Source organism: Buceros rhinoceros, unplaced genomic scaffold (assembly GCF_000710305.1).
Source record: "Buceros rhinoceros silvestris isolate BGI_N320 unplaced genomic scaffold, ASM71030v1 scaffold7762, whole genome shotgun sequence".
Taxonomy (NCBI): domain Eukaryota; kingdom Metazoa; phylum Chordata; class Aves; order Bucerotiformes; family Bucerotidae; genus Buceros; species Buceros rhinoceros.
Window position 1 is genome coordinate 89,066 of NW_010399434.1, and position 20,740 is coordinate 109,805.

The following is a 20,740-nucleotide window of genomic DNA, read 5'->3' on the forward strand; positions in this document are numbered from 1 at the left end:
ATACATACTAGAGATTTATGAAGCCCAATCAATGTAAATTGGATTCCTATACCAGCAATACTTTTTTATTTCTCTCTGATTCTGTGCTTACTTTGAATAAATGTTGAAACTTCAATACCAAGTATGTGAAACTTCCATCATGTTCTTCAGAACCGGGGCTTCAGTCATTATCTTAGAGCTCAGATAGGATGGACCATTTCTTCGTCTCAGTTCACAGCTTGTGTTCCTTAGGCTTTCCATGGTCAGTTCAGGAACACGGCAAGAGTTCCACTAACAGTGAGAAAGCACAATTCAGATTATTTCAGTCCTTGGAAGCAAGTGCTTCATTTCCTTCTGTAATCAATAGTAGCATAGCCAAAGACCGAATTTTGTCTCTGAGTGTTTATCTTTGAATATTATTGATCTGTTGAGCTTTCGTGGCACATAAATTTCACTCTGATGTGATATTGAAAGGTAAAAGTTATACTGAGGTTAATCTTATTAAATTATTTGCTGTACTGGCACTTGTCTTAGTTGCAAGCAGGACAGTGCAAGTTTATGCTTAATCAATCTGAACATCTTGCATCTTGAGTTGCCCTGTTGGTGATACACCCATCCACTTTTCTAGAACTTTTCTGGAAGTTTTTGCCTATGAAATAGTAATTAATTGATGAGGCTAATAAGCTCAATTTTCAATAAAATGTAAAAAAAAAGCAACTCAGTAACATTCAGAAGATATCGAAGTAAATTTCTTACAGTAATTTGAAAAAATTTTATTTTTCAAAAGAAAAGCAATGTAACATAATAGGTAAAAAATGGCAAATGGGATGTTTTGTAGTGGAAAATAATGTTGTTTGGAACAGCTTCACACATCCCTCATGATACATCGCTTGGAAAGCAGCTCAAATATAAAGGGCAATGTCATACCGGCTTTTAAAGTGTGCTGCATTAAGTCAAGGATTGATCAGCCCACTTCCACTGCAGGCAAGAGCACAAAAAACAGTAAATCCATTTTTTCTCACAATTCAGAATGACACAGTCTGCCTTTTTTCCCTGATCTCTGTTCAGTGAGGAAATGACTCTCTGGTTGAGGAACCTTTGAGCAAAAGCTACACCGCCTTTCATAATTTATGTATGTTCCCTTAGTAAATTGACTGGCTCTCTCTGTACCGCTTTTTCCCATTTGTAAAATGTCATAGCACAGCTTAATCACCTCCCAGAGATGGTCAAAATGTAATCCATTACACGGGCTGATTACAGGGATTAATGTTTGTGAAGTGTTCAAAGATGTTTTGATGAAAATTTCCCAGTAAATACAGACAAAATATTGAATATTTAGAATTTTCTTATGAAAGACTCGATGTATTTTTAAAAGGAGAATCAGAGGGTGTTTCAGTTGTAAATCAGCTGTAAGTGCAATCCAAAACAGGAGGTAATAACACAGGTTTTTCAGTTTCTGTTTATTATATTTATCCTGACACAGAGAGCCCTTTCAGAAAGACAGGTAGTATTTAACACTGCCAAAATCAATGTAATTTATACATAATTATAAATTAGTTGTGTCCCACTGTGCATTTCAGTTAAGAACCGGTGACTTCCATTGCCTTTAGCAAGTACAAGAGCACTGATGACATGTCTAGAAGAACGTAACGTTTCCTTCTGAATCAGTTACGAACTTTGTTTGGGTTTGTTTTTCTTCACCTGTGGCCTGATCCAGTGTTACATTCCATCAGAGTCTTCCAGTTTGTTCAGCACAGGGAGTAAGTCTAGAGTACTATAAGCATAATAACCACATTAAAAAAATGGTTGTGGTTTCTTTTCGTTTGCTGTCTTAAGAAAATCTTCTCAGCTTTCTTTAGCAATTGCTGGAAAAATGAGCAAGAAATCAAACACGATTGATTCCAAAGTATTGCTGTTTGGTCACAGCCCTGTGAGGAAAGTTCCTCGGATTATAGTCCTTCCTACAATGTCTCTTCATGCATTCTTCGGTAAAAACAATTGCCTGCAATTAGATTATTTGCTAGATCCAGCGTCGCCAGGTCCACGGCTGATTTCATCACACACCAAACGCATCTACATCCATTAACATATCCCACGTAACAGTCTGTTTTAAAAGTCTCTCTTCCGGGGTTACACAAACAGCACCTGAACAGGTGGTGTTTTTTTTTTCTCAGTGCTGTTGCTTATTGGAACTCTACTTAAAGGTGTAACTGTAACTGTGACTTGTACAACTGAGAGGAAACAACGCTTTACACACAGTTTTCCGTGTAGTTCCAGTTACAATGTCCGTTACTGCAAACCTGTGGAAGGCACATGTGCGTTACAGCATTACCGCTGAGGAGGTATTAAAACACCCCACGGTGTAATCAGTACCGTGAGGGAGATACTCTCACTGGAACCGTGATGGGAAAAACGCAGCTAAAGTGCTCCATGCACGCAGCTTACAGTTTACCGATTTTACAGAAACCGTAATTCTTTTCATTGATTCATGATACAGTAATATAGAATAATTTGTCATTATCACTAATGGGAACTACAAATGTCCTTGTTATGAAACTCAGTAGATTCATAGATGCTTGTAAAAATACGCTGCACTACAAGGAACATACCATGAGAGTAGCAGCACGAAAGAAAAGATTAATACTATTTGGTTTACTATACTAAAGACTCCATTTATCTAGACTCATTTTTGAGAAAGGTCTAGTGTTTCTGCCATAATCTGTGCTGAGCACATTTGCACAGGGTACAACTGACAGGTTTAGGTTTAGATCAAGATGGACTCAGTATTGTAACAATTTTGCAAAGCGAGTGGACTTTTCTAGAAAGATTTGTATTGTGCAGCTACTACATCTGTCCTCCAGAAAGCCCAAAATGGATATATCTGTGTAGGAAAAGAGGCACCAGCTTTCCTTCCCGGAAAAAAGGCCCAGATCTCCAGACTGCATACGTATATCCTGTATTGTCTCACATTCACATTAACTTGAGCAAGTTCTTCAGAAACTCCATGGGTCTAAATTCAGTGATGTTCCTGTGCTTTCTAACCCAAACCAAACCCAGATGGTTTCTGCGGATGAACCATCTAATATCATATCACCCTGATAAAATTGACACGGGCTGGCTCGTATGGGCACCTGGTTCCTCTGTTCTTTGGTTTATATGACCTGCAGAGGTAGTATGTGTGGATACAAAATGACTTTGTAAATCATGTGAAGTATTTTCTAATGTGCTTATGGCTTAATATTAGGAATTGAGGATGAATTTTTCACTTATATGTAGCTACAAGTACTATCCTAGGAGACTTTTTAAATATTCTTGCTAAGGTATAACAGCCTGGAGGAAAAAACCTCAGTTATTCATGAGTGACTTTCATGCTCATTTCTTATGTATTATAATATAGGTCTTGACTTAAAAAATAAAATAGCAATGAATAGTATCGTGTAAGCCGTATCCTTCCGGACAAGTTTGCGCATCACTGGCGGCAGCTAAAGCTATTTCTAAAATTGAAAGAAGCATTTACTTCCTTTATGATACTACAGCAAATGTTCTTAAGTTGCATTCTATCATCTAATAACCCATTCACGCAACACTTGAATGAAAATATGCTATTCATTTCAGAAATTCCGCTCTCTGGGATGCAGTATAAGATTTTTCTTAATGATGCTTTAAGCAGTAGATGTGCAGTGAATCTGACAGCAATAAGATAATTGTTCTCCGGCAAAGACTGGTTTCACTTGTAAGAACTACCTTTTGTTAAGCAAATGTTTTTTCATCTAGCTGTCTACAATAATAGATAGTGGAAAATCTCCTACCAGTATAAAAAACCAAGTTTCCCAAGGTCTGTGGAAAGTAAGGGCCATGAGCATCAGCACACGTCGTTGTGGTTCTGTTTGAGGCTAGTAATGAATGATATTATGCTAGTGAGAGTCTGTAGTACTCTCAAGTAGTGATTAGGCATGAACAAATGCAATATTTAGACAGAAACTGATTTACTGATTTTTCTGGCGTGTGATGAAAAGGCACTGAAGGTGAAAATGCTCACACAACGCTAAACAGGCAGTAAGATCCCACAGGAGCACTTCATTCCTGGAAAACTTAGTAGCTCACTGCATAATCACCTGCTTCCGAAACACTCATTTCTTGCGTGGCACGGTGACATTACTGAACTCGTGGTCTGGGCTTGGTTTTGGCGCTTTTTTCCTAAGGGTACTCAGAACCTGAAGATGGACACTGTGGGTACTGTTACCTCTAAAAAAATCCGTCCAACTGTGCTTTAAAATGCAAGTGCTGTATTACTATGTCACTGGTGCACTGAGGTCCGAGAATGTTATTTCCTATTAGAATGCTGTTAAATGCTTTTATTTCAACTCTTCTGTTACAGAACATGAAAAGCAGCGCTTATGCAAAAGCACAGACTATATGAATTTACACTTCAAAGTGAAATGGTTTTACAATGAGTATGTGCGAGAACTCCCTGCTTTCAAGGATGCAGTGCCTGAGTACTCCCTGTGAGTAGCCTTTGGGGAAGTCTCCCGTGAGCCTGGCACGAGGGTTACTTCGGTTAAACATTTACAGTCAAGTTTGTGCAACATCTTAATCGCTTTACTTTTCACACTTCCTCCTCTTTAATTCTTCAACCTATCAAATTAAATAGTCCAGGTATTAAACATGCAATTATTAGCAAATTCATAGGATCCAACTGTTGTTGAAGGTATGAAATGTGGGAACAGCAGCAGTATTTGTTACAGGCCCTTGCATTTGCTTCATACAGAAATTTGGATAAAGACGCGATACAAATGGGATATACTCCTGACGTTATTTTTTCTGCATTGGGTTAATCTTCAGCTGCTGTTCCCATTTTCATCTTTCCTCCTGCAATTAATACATCAAATCTTTTCCTTTTATTTGAGCTATCCTTAATCTCATTCCTTAATTTTCAGCAAGTCTGCTGTTTTGCTGTGATGGTTTGGGGCCTATTATTAAGTTAATTCTTTTTTTTAAATAAACTAAAGAAAAATACAGCTGTTGTTTTATTAAAACAAAGTTCTATCCAAGTTATTTCACGTACAAATGCAAAGAGCCAATACTGATAAAAGATACATTCTAAATAAGTTTTTTTAAATGCGCAGAGTATGATCCCCTGCACAACCCAGACATGGTGTTCTGGTGGCTGCTGCTAATTTTATATCACTAGACCAGTTACAGTGTTGTGAAACTGAAGCCTGAAAGGCCTTATGGTAGCCGGTGTCTTTGGTGACAGATTTTTTTTCTAGGATGCCAGACTTTTTAGCAGCTAGAGTAGACGTGAAGACACGAGATGCCAGACTGCTGGGTGGTATGGCGTCTCTTCTCTCAGGATCTTTAGGAAAGATACTTACTTTACTTCACAAATTGTTTTTAATTTTCAGGTGGTTTGAACCGTTTGTCATTCAGTGGCTGGATGAAAATGAGGATGTCTCAATGGAGTTTCTTCATGGAGCACTAGAACGAGACAAAAAAGATGGGGTGAGCCTTCACTTGTTAATGAAAAGAGTAAAGTATTAAGACAGTTATTTAGTATTGCAAAATCAGAAGTACATCTGGTCTCACAGTATCCTTGTTGGACCTCGCAATATACGCAGCTAGGAATGGTTCTTGGAAGATAACCCTAAGGACAAATTCCTCCTCCAATTCCATCTGCCTAAATTCCCCGTAGACTTCAATCTGTGGTTTCACTAAACTCTGATGTGATACTGATGTCATGAAAAGCCACATTATCAGTGATACTTTTAAAAAAAAATTACTTGTTAGTACTTTATATGACTTTGGGAAGAATTTCAAGTGTAAGAAAATCAGTTAATGGTCTCAATCTCTGAACAAGTATTAACTCATTTGAATGTTTCTCTCTAGTTTCAGCAAACATCGGATCATGCCCTCTTCTCCTGTTCTGTGGTTGATGTCTTCACACAGCTCAATCAAAGCTTTGAGATTATTAAGAAACTGGAGTGTCCCAATCCAGAAGCACTGTCTCATTTAATGAGAAGATTCGCAAAGGTAAGTTGAAGTGGATGCATCTCAGCTAAGCTTCAGAGGGTGTGACACTGTGTTGCCATGCAATGCTTTGTAATTCCAGTGTTGTTTAGAACCAGCCTCCTCTGCCTCTGACGGGGGGGTCCCTCAAAAGACATGCTTAAGACTGTCTGTCATCTACTTTGTCAGAATCTGTAACTAGTTTGAGAAGTTCTATCCTCTCTGGGATTTCATATTTTTATATATGTTATACAATGAATTATTATTCGTGCTAAGCACTGATTACAGTTCCATTAATGGAGCGATTTAGTGAAATATAATTATCTAGTTAGTCAGTGCAAGGGAAGGAAAGACTCGAGGTGTGGCAATAATGTGCTGTTGGTAGAAGCCCTGAGGTGGTAGTTCTTACTCATCTGCTGTGTCATAAACTCACCTTAGTTAGGCCAGCTTTCCATTCGGATTGAAACATTTCCGCCCAAGCTTTGGCTTTCCATTATAGTCCTGGTGGCTTTAAAAATCTTAACGTTTATTCCTGTTCTTCCATTGCCTCAGTTTTCCATTTGCAAACAAAGTTCCTATTTACGTAATTTCTGTAAGGTAAGCTCGTATTGCCAAGCTCTGAACAGTGCTCTCTCGGTCTTACTTCTCCATTACATTTTTAATCTATGCATTGTCACCCTGGAGGATTTTTTCAGCTTGCTACTCTTCTGTTAAGTATGTAGCACATTGCAAGGAGCTCTCACTGCTTCTCAAGAAGAGTATGACTAAAATTAAAGTATCTCTGCTATTGAAGATTACATTACATTAAGAACAAACCACCATCTGCTGTGCAGGGATTTAAGATGTGTTCACAGGATTGTTTATACTGTATCTAAAAAAATACTATATACTAAATGTGTAAGTACCCGTAAAATCTATAATTTATATAAATCTCCTTTTTCATGTTTTTTTAATTATTTTTGTTTTACATGATGAAATTTACCATTTAAAAGATTCTTCTCCTCCCTAGACTATCAACAAAGTGCTTCTTCAGTATGCTGTGATTATTTCAAATTACTTCAGCTCATATTGCGATAAAGACAACGTGGTGAGTAAAAAGCTGTGGTTTGTTTCTGCCTCAGAAATTACCTTTAAATGACTTACTGTACTTTGCAAAAACGTAATCACTTTTGTGTGTGAGAAAAAGTGTGAATGGAGGGAAGGATTTTTGTTTTGCTTTATTTTTTAATAGGGTCAGCATGTTTTCATCGCTGCTTACGCTGCTGTGTAAAAGCTTCAAAAGCAGGATTTAGTTAAGAATCCTGGTTAATAATATCAGTATTAAAGTAGAAAAAATTTACAAGATGGCATAGTGTTGAGTCATCAGGTTGAACTCACTCCTTATGCAGCCTCTTGGCCTGCCCAATGGGATTTTTTAATTGTTGTAGTGACTGATTTCTGAAGTCACCCTGGTATGCCAGTCTTTACTACGGCTTCAGATGGGATTAACCTCGTTATGGTACAAAGTGCTATATCAAATGCCTTTGATGGATGTAGCTTACTTTTAACAGAAGCTGCTTTTTGAAATGGATACTTCTAGCTTAATAGAAGCCAATTTGATCTATTACATTAAAAGACCATCTCCCACATTAGAGATGATAGAAGAGATTAAAACAAATATTTTTTTATGATTGAAGGTAGATTTTGGCATTCTTTTTCAAGTCAATACCTTTACTGTTTTTGTTAAGCACTACAAAATGTACACATACACTGTTCAAATGAAAGGTGCTTTTCATAAAGACATGTATCTAATGTAACAACATCCTCCTATCTTCCACCTCCTGTCAGAGGTTACAAACAAACCTGGGTTTAGGTACTGTACTTGCCCACTTTAACGGGGTGTTGCCTCTGGCTGTCCAGTTCCCGTGAACTGCTGCAAAGAGCATTCTGAAGGACAAGATGATAATGAAATAGTAAGATATTTTTAAGCTCTGGTTCTGTTATTCACTGACAGCAACAGAAAATTTTCTTTGAACCAAGGTAGGCCTAGGCTCTGAAAGGACAACCTTAGCTAGCCTCAGAGGAAACTGCCGCCGTATGAAGCAGTTCTCTCACGGCTTCAGTAGAGTGCCAAGGGCATATGCACTTCTTTTGAACAGAAGAACCAAGAGGTTATATCCAACTACTTATACCCCATCAGAAATCATAATGATTGATTTGTGATACTGCAGATGATTTCTGGAATAATTAATATGCCAGAAGAGAGGAGATAGCCCAGGAAAGGAGGACACAGTCTTAGCGATCAGAAGTTAATAGAAGGTAGATAAACAAGTAGAAGTGGGGTTTGTGGATTTTTCAAGAGACGGGAAGGGAGATGATATTTCAACCTTCGTACAAAGCCAGCTGTCTTTTGCAGGAGGGCGAATAGCACACTTCACTGGGAAGCAGTAATGTAAGTGTTTACAGGTTAGAGCAAATGTCTTTTTTTTTCCTTCTAGTTGAGAAGGACTCCGACACCAAATTCCTTTGACAATAATGTAGAACTAATAAAAGCTAAATCTTGTTATTGATCTTTTGAATAGCAAAATCTAAGCCTCCCATGTTTCGGCACTACATTGGAACATGCTATTAACTAGAAAGGTACAAATGAGGATCAGTCACTCTCCTCATTCCATCACCTTCTTGCTGTCTGGAAAAGGTATACATGTTTTATTGAAACGCATTACTTCAGCATCTAAATTAATTCAGTTGTGCCCTACAAAACACAGTGACCTTGGCCAGCCAGAACTCTTAGCAAGTATTTTCTTACTGCTTTGCCCACACCGTACCGAACTAGTGTATGTCCTCTGAGTACACAAAATTCTGATAATACATCCTTTCTTCCATAATTTTGTAATAAGCTGCTTTATTTTATCCATGTTTTACTTTTTACCTTGTATTTGTCTAGGAATTGCTGTCTTTTACACTGTGGCTCTGTGTTGTGCCTTAAAGAAAGGAGCTTAGAAAGCAATACTTGTAGACTAAAATAATATGTTTACAAAATTCTATTGCCTAAATGGTTCACCATCTTTTCTAGCAATGAAAAGTGTATATTTCTGAAATATTAGTCTGTTGTTAACAGAACTGCCTGCTGATTTAGCCAAATACTTAAGCCTGAGCCATTATCTGGATTACAGTGCTGTCACAGTTTTCCTGCAAAGACCAGGTCTAGAAAGCAGTCTGGCAATCCTTTTCCCCCAGTTTATTTTCACTTCCAAAGTACTTTGCTCATTATTGTGTCTGCCCTCCAAGAGACAATAACGTACTTCTTGCATTAATACACCAGACGTAGTTGTATTAAGTGTGACTAGCAACTCCATGGGACCTAGGGTTCACAGTGCAAAATCCTGGGATCTGGAAACTGCTCAGCTGGTTGGGAGAAGGTAGTCAGTTAACTGTGGGAATATTTTAACCATGGAGCAACACTGTCTTAAGGGCATAGTGGGTGGTCACTGGCTGAGCGGGTTTGCTGACTGGGAAAAAAGGAGTGTGAATTACAGAAGGAAGGGAAGGTGGTTACGAACCTGAGATCTTTCTCTAAAACACAGAGATGCATGAACGCAGGGCTGCTGAAGAGCTAGTCTTCAACCCAGACGCTGTGAATGGACATATTCACACAAAAGAGGAATAAAACATGCAGATTCTCACATTTGGTGCTCTCTTTGTAGCCCTGTATCTTGATGAACAACATTCAACAATTAAGAGTCCAGCTTGAGAAAATGTTTGAGTCCATGGGAGGAAAGGAGGTGAGTCATATTTATTTGTTTTCTGGATCATTCAAAGTTCCTTAGAGATCATTAGCACCATGTTTTCAACCTAGCCACAGCCTTCACTTCTGCTTGCAAAGAAAAGCAAAATGTTTTAAAGAAAAAGTCTACAAGAACTATTTAATGTCCTGACAATGCTAGAAAGACCTAAGGCTATTTCACAGAAACATGCTAATGATCTGTAAAGTTCAGCCAGCACTGAGTGTTCTGTGTTGCAGTCTGTAGTGCCAGCTTTATTGTAATGTTTGTATTGGACTATACTTCGCTTTTTCATGTATTGGTATGTTTTGCCTGTATCTGAAAACTTTGTAGAATATGTGCTTTGTGCTTTGTCTGTAATGTGTCATGTCTTTGTCTAATGCCTTTGACTTGCAACCCACTGAGCAGAAGAAAGAAGGAGAAAGATTCTCTTATGAGGTTTGTGATAGTAAGCACCTTTTATTATTCCTGACCATATTTTCTAAGGTTAAGAACAGTCACATTTCCTACTAATTTCCATTGATGCATTTGTGTAATACCCTATGATCTAAAATCAAAAAGAGCTATGCCTGGGCATTCAGCTGATGCTCTAAATTGAAAAGTTTTGAAAAGCATAGGCAGATAGTGCAATGTCTTTCAGAGTTTCTAAAAAATCTGTAAAACATTCTTAAGTGCACTTTTCAGTATCTGAGGGCCTGCTTGTTTTCAAGATTTGGCACCATTTCACCAAGAGCTGCTACTCAACAGTCCAGAACATGCTTAGCTTCGTCTCCTTTTATATTTCAGAAGATGTGAAAGTGCCTGAAGTAACAGGCACAGGAAAAGGACATAAACACGTGCTTCAGGACTTTACTGACTGTAGTCTTTGACTGTTGGTGTGGGTTAGGGACAACCATGGACGAAACTGGGATAACTGTTTTGAAATCTAAAGACGAAATTAACATATTTTCAAGCTATAGAATCCTGTCCTCTAGTTAAAGAGGAATGTTTAGGACATGAATATGCTATCCTTATTTTCAGTAGCTGGCTTAAAAAAAGAAGTTACACATACATCAGCTTTTTCTTGTTGAGATTCTAGTTCGATAGTTTCAAAAACTTTTATCTAACATGACCGCAATACAGAGAAAATTGGAAAATACATTATTTCGTGGTTCCACATCTACTTTTGTATTAAGGTCTTGGATCCAATTTTACATGTTGAATGTCATGAATCATAAAAACAGCTAAGTGTCCATAAATCTTGATGAAGGCAAGGGCAGAGGAAAGCTGAGGAGCACTTTGTGTCTATATCTATCAAATTATTTTCATATCAGAATATTTTCTTGAATCTCCAAAATGATTCATTTTCCTCAAGAAAATATCAGTTTTCCTTTTGCTCCCAACAGCCTAAATAATAAAAAAAAAATTCAAAAAGTAATTAATGTTTTTCATAGCAGTTTTCTTTCAAAATCTCTCATCACTTCTCATCCTTTTTGCTTTCCTTTTTGATGTTAATGAGGATGAATTGTTAAGATTGTTACAGATTCAAAGCCATGTTCCCTACAAACGTGGTTCAGCATGCAACCCTTGGAGAGAATTCAGAGATATTTTTCTAAAATCTCTTTGTTAGGTACGTTAAGTGCCTCTCTGATTCATGGTCTAAGAAAAAATCTAAAAAGTATATTCAGAGTTTTCTTTGTTTCTCCCTAGTGGAATTTCTTGAAGAAAAGTACATTCATGGTCAATTTTTTTACACCCATATCAGAAGGTGGTAAAATACCAGAAATATTTGTGAACCTAAGCCAAGCGAATTAATTTGTAGAAAAGTATGATTTACACATTATCAGGTTAATAACATTTCCACTACTGAAATAAGTTTCCTCTTTAAAAAAATTCTGATTTTGACACCTGAGCAATCTGTCAATGGATTTTAACACTAGCCTGCACATGCTGTCAACTGTAACTGGAACCCAAGAAGCTAAGGGATAAATCCTCTTTTCTCTCTTTCGATGATTGAATTAGATATGACACATTAATGACACTCATCTTTTTTTTCTCCCCCTGACAATAAGCTTTTCAGTTAGGGATTTTTTTTCTTTTCTTTTCCTGAATAATTTTTCAGGCATGGTGTTTTCTTCCTTTGTCATCGAACTCTATGGAGCAGGTGAGACCTGAAGAGGAAAAAAAAAAAGCCCCTGATACTGTAGATATTTAATTTTCATATCTATATATCCCTATATGGCATCTTCTCATTTGTTTTCAGCCTCTCCATTTGTCTCATTTTCAGCCTCTGGCTGATTGCAAAGAGGGGTAACTCTAAGGCTGGGTCAGCCCTGTAAGACATCATTTAGCCACCTCTGGGTGGCTGAGATTTCTGCAGCTGAGCATGTTCCTACTTAAACTGCTACTAGTAGCAACTAGTACAAAGAATTACAGGTTACATTTTCCTGAATTCTTATACACTTCCCTTCCTATAATAACTCTGCGCTATCCAGAACCTAACTGGCTCATGAAACAGCCATGGTTGTTCTTAGCAGCACTCTCTTGCTCTAGTAAGCAGCCTCAGCCAAGTCAACAATGCTGAGGACTTCTCTCGGTCACTGTCAAGCCTTAGCTAAATGAATTGATCTGTGCAGCACTGATTTGCCTCACTGGGAAACTTGCATCCTTTGCATAGTGGTTTTGAGAGCTACACTGTCGCAAGTAGTGAGTGTTGTGATGTCAACCTGCACAAGTCTAGCAGCTTGTCAACTTCATTAAGCGAAACCATTTGCACAGTGCTATAGTGGATTTCCCACACAAAGCTTTCCTGAGGATAAGCAAACCTGGTATAAAATGTGTTAGCAGGAGTTGTTCCAGCCATCGCTGAAATAATACATCCTTCGAAAGCACAAATAAAATTCCTTATAGAGCTTGTTGTTGCAGAACTGTGATGTTTTGTGCAGTGCAATCATGTTGTGAACTACAGACTTTTAGACTATTTAAGGGGGAGACAGTAACCCTTTTTGTTTCCACATATTTTGTTTTTTAAGACATCATAGCGTAAGGCATTTTTCATTCTAAAAGATTAATTAACTTACGAATGGAAGATAAGATATACAGACGATAATCCACAATAGTTAGTGTTTGTGAGGTGCAAAAGCTGACTTACCTTATCTCCACTGTATAAGGCCATCCTAAAACCATCTTTACCACCTGCAGTTGTGCAGTCTCCCTGGAATTTTAAAGTACAGAACCATCCTCACATTTCCTGGTTTAGCTGCACCATATCAGAAAAAAAAGCAGGTCACAGCTGTGGTATATTTGGATGATGCCGGTCAGGGCTTGAGGTCCCTGTGATTTGCCCCGGGAACTCACTAGCACAGAGGGGGCATGTGGTAAAAGAAGAAAAGTGCACATTTTAGACCTGGAGAGGCACTCAAATTGCCGTATTTTCCAGCAGTTAAAAATAACAATAGCATTGAAAAATCTTGCTGACATAGTCTTAGTCATCACATCCCCAGGTGCCTGCTACCTGGATGGTCAGCCCGCATACCTCTTTTCCACTCCTCCCTGTGACTGCATTAATAAGCATGAGCATGTGTATACACAAGGCTGGATGTCCTGCCAGATGCTTCCAGCTGTGCACACACAGACTTGTTCATGCAATTTATGAGCACAAAACCCTCTAAAATGTCTCGCACTTGCATGCACCTTTCTATAATGTGTGTTATGTCCACAATCTGATTTTAGTATTTAATCCAATTTTGGCCAGACCAAGTCAAATTCCAGGGGAATGTAGCAAATATATTGTGTTTTCTGGTTATCACAACAATCTCTGATAGAAGGTAACTACACTGGCTTTGTAGTCCCGGTAACAAGAGGATTCTTCAGCTTGTGCATGATCTGGTAAAAAACGTTGAGTCTCTGCCTGCCTGGTATTTTGTGATTGCTCTGATGCGTACCATGTTCTGTGTGAAGGCTTGTGCGTTCAGTATTTGTTACATGTTAATATTCTAGTGGTCTTAAATTTGTTTTCTGTATGTATTCCACCAAAGGAAGTAGTGTTATTCCCTAGTGAAACGCATTTCCTGGAAGAATCTTGGCCTTAGTAAACTCTAGCTTTTGTAACTAATGTAAGACATGTCAGTGAAATCAGGGGTTTTTTTAAACCCTGCTTTTCATACGAAGGAAAACCACCACATCAAGTCAAAGTGTCTCTGCCAGGGAAACCACTAAGACATGAAGTGGAGAAGCAGCAGGACTTCTCTCAATGCAAAGGAGTTAGAAACTAAATCAGTGAGTGGACAGTGTTAAAATATAAACTCAGATTAGAGAAGTGCTCTGCATCACTGGGTGTCTTCTAAAGGATGTGTGGCAATCCCCCTTGTCAGATTGTTGTCAAATACTGTAATGAAAGTATTGGCTTTTCTATGCTTTTAAAGCACATGTAACTTTTGGAGAGAGAAGATTGTCTGAGATTAGAACACCTCTTTGGGGGTGTTTCAGAGTTTGTTTTTGCTTTGACTTAGAATTCCTGTGTAGTCTCATCCAAGTTATCCAACGTGCTGTGTCACAGCCTCCCCTTGTCTCTAAAGCGTGATTAAAAGAGCTGACCTACTGCACCATAGTGCTCTGAAGCACTAGGTGAAGAATAAGCACTAACACTCACATGCATGAAAGACATGAAAATGCAAATACAGACAGACCTGACTATTCTAAATGCACAGTTTCTTTTGAAATTGTCAGAATATCTATATCTGACCTTACTGCACAGAGCCCAGAATTTGAGGATTGTCACTGAAAATCACTCCTTAACGTTGTGATGAAGACAGCTGAAAGACCTGGAACATCAGCTATTAATTCACATTCAGTTGCTGATCCTGATGATCATCAATCACATCCCACAAGGGACTGTAACTGTTTTTTCCTAAATGCTAAACCTTAAGGAGACAAAAAGTTATTTCTTTTGTAATTTGAAGAATGTATAGCAAGGGAATGAGCTGCTGATCCGGACCTTTTTGATAAGCATCCATGCATGGATCCCCATCCTGGCAAACGTAAAACTATATTTCTCCCTTGCATTCTTTTCTCCCCTGTATTTAGAAAACCTGTATCAGAGGTACAGGAGCTGCTGTCCCCGTGCATCAGAATGTGTTGCTCTGTGCTTGAATTTCTTTTACACTGCACTAGTGGGAAAATGGAAACACCTTCCACGCAGATCACCAACATTTACTGACAGTGCTGAAATGTACAAAAGAAAAGGAAATATCTGCAGTGTTATTAACACAAGCTCATGCATCCTTCTCTTGATATGCCTCGCGAATACCATTTGCTTGATCGTGGCAGTTCTATTCTTGTGTTTGCCAGCTCAGTTTGCACCATCCCACAGAAAGCCGTTGTTTGATGGTATAGTTTTGATTTCTTTCTTACAATATAATTCTTCACTATTATGATCAAATACTTTCTTTTAAAAGATAATTAGAATTTTAGGCCTCCTAAAGCAATCCTGTGTTGCAACAGGTGTTTCCATATTTGGTTTTCCATAGTGCAGTGTACTGTTGCATATAATTCCTAAATCATTACTTGTAATGGAAAACCCCAAAACAGAGAGTGTAAGTAAAATATAACATTACTTATCTCTTTGCAGCTGGATCCTGAAGCTAGTGGTGTTCTAAAAGAACTTCAGGTGAAACTTAGCAATGTATTGGATGAACTTAGCGTAACGTATGCGACAAGGTAACAAACCTATTTGACTGCAAGCTTTGGAGAAATATTCCTGTTCAAAAATCTACCTTGTTGATTAAGTCTGCGTGGCTGTTTGGATGCCCTGAGGTACAGCTTGCTTCTGCTCTGATGAAGTGGTGTGCATTCACGTGTGTGCATGTGTGTAGACTAAACATATCAGCAGTAACCTCACTGTAAAGAAAACTGAAAATCATCTATGGGCATGAACGTGTTGCAGTGATGAAGCTGGTGACATTTGTTCTGCATTTTGGAAAACAAAAATTGCTGGTTTGTTCTTGCCTGATGCTACGTTAAACTGTTCTGTCTGACCACGTTTATGTTACTTGCTGAGACTGACAGCTTTTTCCAGGCTGCCTGCTTCCAGTGGCCACTCTGAACAGCCTGCTTGGGTCATTTGTTTGCCTTGGCTCTGCAACAACTGTCTGCTGAGCCTTGCTCTCAAAATCTTTGATTAATGAGAGAGCGCACTGCAGTCCTGATTGAGTGTGGTACTGTGCCAGCCATGCCTGTGCTATAAGAAGCTGCAAGTTATTTTTGCTTCAAATTAGAAGAGAATCTAAGAAAGCGGGATTAGTGCTGTAGCGGTATTCATTAAGCAAAGCCCCTAGCTGCTTGTCTAATCCATTAGTGAACCGGCTGGGTGGACAGTGTTCACTTTCCCTGGGTGTGCTTAATTTGTCTTATTTGTCTTGCTTTATTTTTGCACCCATGCCGTGGATCTCTGATCATTGTCAGTGCAGAAATGTTATTTCTTCCGACGGCTTTTTTCTGAATGAGCTGACTAGGTTTCTGCAGAAGAAAAACCAGGAATAGCTCAATCTAGGATACGCTCCAGATAGCTAGAACATTCCTCATGGGGCAGTTTATTGCTGGGATTTGTGAGATTAACCATGTTAGAAAGACGTCTAATATCAAGAAAAGCCAATGCATTATTTTGGCTTTTATTAGAGGGACCAATCCCAAGGATTTACATAAGCAGTTTCAATAGCAGCTTCATGTTGGTTTTATCTAGGGCTTTTAAGCATGTAGGTAAGTCCACATCCAAGCCTACTTTGACGAGTTTCCAATTTTTCCAGTGTTTGCACATGGAGATTCGTGTTCTCTTTTTATTGAGTACATTATAATTACTGCCTAGTTCTAATGTTTCTTTGTCTTATAGCAAATTCTCTTTCACTTTCCTCGAGTTAATCTTTGCCATTTATCTTTTCACATTAATAGGCCTTGTGTATTTATGGCCCCTGGTTTGCATTTCTATTCATAAACTCACCCTAAACCTATTCAATTAATCATAAATCAGTTTGTAAACCAAATTACGTTGTGTGCAGAGCCTTATTCTGCCTCTGAATTGTTCACTGATAAACTGCTGTTCTGCGTCGTTTAAATATATGGACCAAAGGCTGTATCCCATCCATGACACTAGAAGCCTGTCAGACACATTGCTCAAGCAGATCGGTTAGGAAACCCAACAGTTTGCAGAAAAGCTGGACAGATACAACTTGAGGAGCAAGAACTTTTTTTGTGAAAGAGTATTTTAAACAGTCTGGATGGCTTAGTTCTTCTCTGCAAAGAAATGTCTTATTTGCAAAGAAGTAAGCAAAGCTTCTGGCAGCACTGACTGTGAAACCCAGGAAAAAATTGAGCCAAATGGGGCAGAATCAGTAGATGTTTTCTACGCGTCCTCAAGAAGACTATCAAAGCTTGGTTCATACTAACCATCAAGAGAAAAATAATTTATAGTCACCTGTTCCTGTTGCCCTTTTGCACTAAAAATAAAATCCGCAGAAGTTGTTGCTGGCTGGTAGTTAGTCATACTCTAAACTGCAGATTCTGATACATCGGTTGGTTTCAGAAAATAATTACTTGACACCCCCCGACAACAGCATGAAAATCATGATGACAGAACAGAAACAAGGGGGGGAATCAGCACAGTAGGTGGATTAGTATACATGAGCTGTAATCCTCAGTTATTTCCAGTCTGAAGCACCTGCACTATCATCTCGCATTTGTGAACTTTCCATGATTGCAGAAGAGAGTTAAACCTTGTTGTAGAACCTAATGCAAAATAACAAATGTTGTTTTCTATCCCAGAATTCTTTCATTAGCTTTTTTTTCCATCCCATAGTTTCCAGTTTATTATTGAGGACTGTGTAAGACAAATGAGCAATGAACTGAATCAAATGAGAGGAAATGGGAATGCAGCAGCCAATAAGAACAGTGCGGCCATTGACGCCGAGATTGTGCTTCGGCCTCTCATGGAGTTCCTGGACAAAACGTAAGTGTGGCAACTCCTTCAGCCGGCAGATTTGGAGCTGGGTGCTACAGTCGGGGGCACTGGATTGTACCCCCAAGCGTCATTAATATCTAGAAGCACTGTCGTGTCTTTAATATTAGTAGCATTCACACACGTGCAGAACGCTCTGCTTACCCTGGGTACTTCTACTAAGCGATTTTGACGTGAGCTACATATTTCCTCACCATAGGAATGTTGTTGAACAGAATTTTAGCTGATGCTAAACCCAGGCACAGAAAGTAAAGATGTGAAATTCATACAGAAACAAAAAACCTGTCAGGGACTATCACCTGTCTTACAAACATATAACAGAATTATAAAGATAACATATTTGGGGTTTAGTTATTTCTTAATTATGCTTTTATTTATGCACTTACTTACTAAGAGTAGTAAGAGATGCTAGAAATATGAATTGGCATATTTCTGTATGTATAATGATTTTACAATAATTTTTTTTTACATTAATAGATTAGATATAATTCTGTAAGATTTCCCACATATGCATTTGCATGATAGTATTTTGAAGTATTTTTTCCTGTGCCTGAAAAGTGCAGCACTTTATTCATGATGCAATTTATTCACGATGCAATTTATTCACGATGATGCACACAAGTTGGTTTATGAATGTACGCTTAAATAAAGAAAAAAATCTAAGTATATAGATCCTAAAAAAATGTAGTTTTACCATTCGTAATAAAGAGTGTGATTGCAGAGAGTCATGCCAGCACATAGACCTAGATGCTTCCTTTCATAGCCCTGAATTCACACTAGCTATCAACACCGAGTTTTACATCACAGCAGAAATACAGGTCAGCAAGGGAGACATTTGTTCTGTATTTCTAAAAGACATAAACTAATTATATACCTAAACTTTAATTTGGGGCCTTGGGAGTGCTAATTTGTATCATCCATCAAACTTTATATCTCATCATCGTTTTTTATTTTTGATATATATTAGTAATATATTAAACATTAAATTGGATAGTTGAGATTTACATGCTTTTATAATCTGTAAGTCTTTTTTTCTTTTTTTTTATAACCAAAAATATTTACTGATAATATTGCAAAATAACTAAGCCATTTAAAAATCCTTGTTGGAAGAGAAAAACTAAACCATAATGGCCGTAAATCTGAAAATATAGTGATACAGCACCTCTAAAGTTTTAATGCTTGTTTTGGAGACTGGTTTGTGTTTTGTTTTATTCCAGTTTAAGTGTCTCTGCGAAAATCTGTGAGAAGACAGTTCTGAAACGGCTTTTAAAAGAGCTGTGGAAGTTAGTCTTGAACAAAATAGAGAAACAAATTGTGCTTCCGCCACTGACAGACCAAACCGTAAGTGTCCCAGCAGTCGCTCACACACGTTATAAAGGACTGGAATAGTGTGCTTAATCCAGCTGTTCAGAACTGCGTCTTGCTGACCCACCAAGTAATTGCACTAGTAATTATATTTCTTGGAGTAATTGTGATTGAGCATAGAATTACGACAAACATGTAGGCATTGACCTTTAGTATCATGCCAGGATCTAGCTATTGTAAAATATTTGTTTAACTAACTTCATAACACTTTGGCGTCTTTTCTTAGGAGGAGAAAAAAAAAAGCTTAACAGTATGCCTCTGTGCTTCAGCTGAGGATTTCACTGTTAAGCTTTTGCAGGTTCCTCAGGGCTACTTACTTCCCAGTATGATTATTTATAGTAGCATAACACCTGGGAGCTGTGATTACGGACGAGTTTGACACACTGTATAAGAACAGTCCCAACCTTAGCTTAAAAATATTAAATACAAGTTCAGATAGCAGACAGGACACACAAAGCCACTCTCAACAGAATACAGAATGTTTCATCAAGCATGGGATACTGGCAGGAATCACGCTGCAGGCATTCAGCTACTTGGCCTTATCAACTGAATGAAAATAAGTCGTGTAGAAAATTTTATATAGCCTTGCAAAACAGTAACTTTGGCTAATGTCCTAGCAGAAAATAAGATCACACTGACATACTAAAAAAGCGAACAGGCTGTAGTGAGTGTTTCCTCAATTTTCTATGTGATTACAGGGGCCCCAGATGATATTCAGTGCAGCCAAAGATCTTGGACAACTGTCAAAACTCAAGGTAATGGAGCCAAATGAAGCTGTGAATGGCTTGCTCTAATGAAAAGAATAGACAAAATATTAGTGACTGCGAGGCCAGGCCTCGCGCCTCATTCTTGTGCTTATTTACTGATTGAATATGGCAGGAATTGTTCACAGGTGAGTAGATTTTAGAGTCACATCACATTAAGAATAAAAGACTGTATGCTTGTATGGTAAAGAGATCACTGGATGGGTCAAGAAGATATTCCCATATTGCACAGCTGGGCCTTATAAGCATTAAACATCCCCAAAAATAAAATAAAAAATACTTGTTTTCCCTTCTGGAACCAGTGCTGAAAAAACTCTAAGTAATTTTCATCTGCATATTGTTTATGGTATGTGCTGAAACATCGCATGCGTTCATCGGCACATTACTCAAGTCTGTCACACACTCGATGGAGAGTCTGGATGTTTGAGACTGATGTCAGTTGTTTGCCAATCAATTTTGTTGTTAGGATTTCAGATTTGGGAAGAAATGTGGTAATTTGTGCTTCTATAAATAATTGCTCTGTTTGCTAGAGGAGTTAAAATGTTGCCTAAGCAAATCACAGGATGCTTATTTTAGACAAAGATTTCACAGGAATAAAGTCACTTTATGACTCTATTTAACCTGTGTTCTAATAGGAAGCCCTTTTTAAAAAAAAACAAACCATGGGGCATTAACAAACATTAGTTAAACTGTCAGGTTTATTTTAAAAAATTAATTATTTCAGTATCATCTACTAAAATTATCTAAACTTGAATTTTAATCTTTTTCCTGTCCTGGCCAGCTGCCCGTGCCCCGGAACAGAGACACAGTACATCCTAAGGAAAGCAAGGCAGCCACGCAGACCCTCAGTATTAAACATCAGCTCTTTTTCCCTA

At 38.1% G+C, this 20,740-nt stretch overlaps 1 protein-coding gene across 1 annotated transcript in view; it reads left to right on the forward strand.

The window, feature by feature from the left end:
* The window catches only part of UNC13C (unc-13 homolog C (C. elegans)), a 107,929-nt gene that overhangs the window by 76,508 nt on the left and 10,681 nt on the right, over positions 1-20,740 (forward strand). The window contains exons 18-26 of the mRNA XM_010131463.1: positions 4,358-4,484; positions 5,385-5,481; positions 5,866-6,009; positions 6,995-7,072; positions 9,672-9,749; positions 15,358-15,446; positions 17,578-17,727; positions 18,954-19,077; positions 19,800-19,856. Of these exons, the coding sequence (XP_010129765.1) occupies positions 4,358-4,484; positions 5,385-5,481; positions 5,866-6,009; positions 6,995-7,072; positions 9,672-9,749; positions 15,358-15,446; positions 17,578-17,727; positions 18,954-19,077; positions 19,800-19,856 (944 nt within the window). The remainder of the gene's footprint in view (positions 1-4,357; positions 4,485-5,384; positions 5,482-5,865; positions 6,010-6,994; positions 7,073-9,671; positions 9,750-15,357; positions 15,447-17,577; positions 17,728-18,953; positions 19,078-19,799; positions 19,857-20,740) is intronic.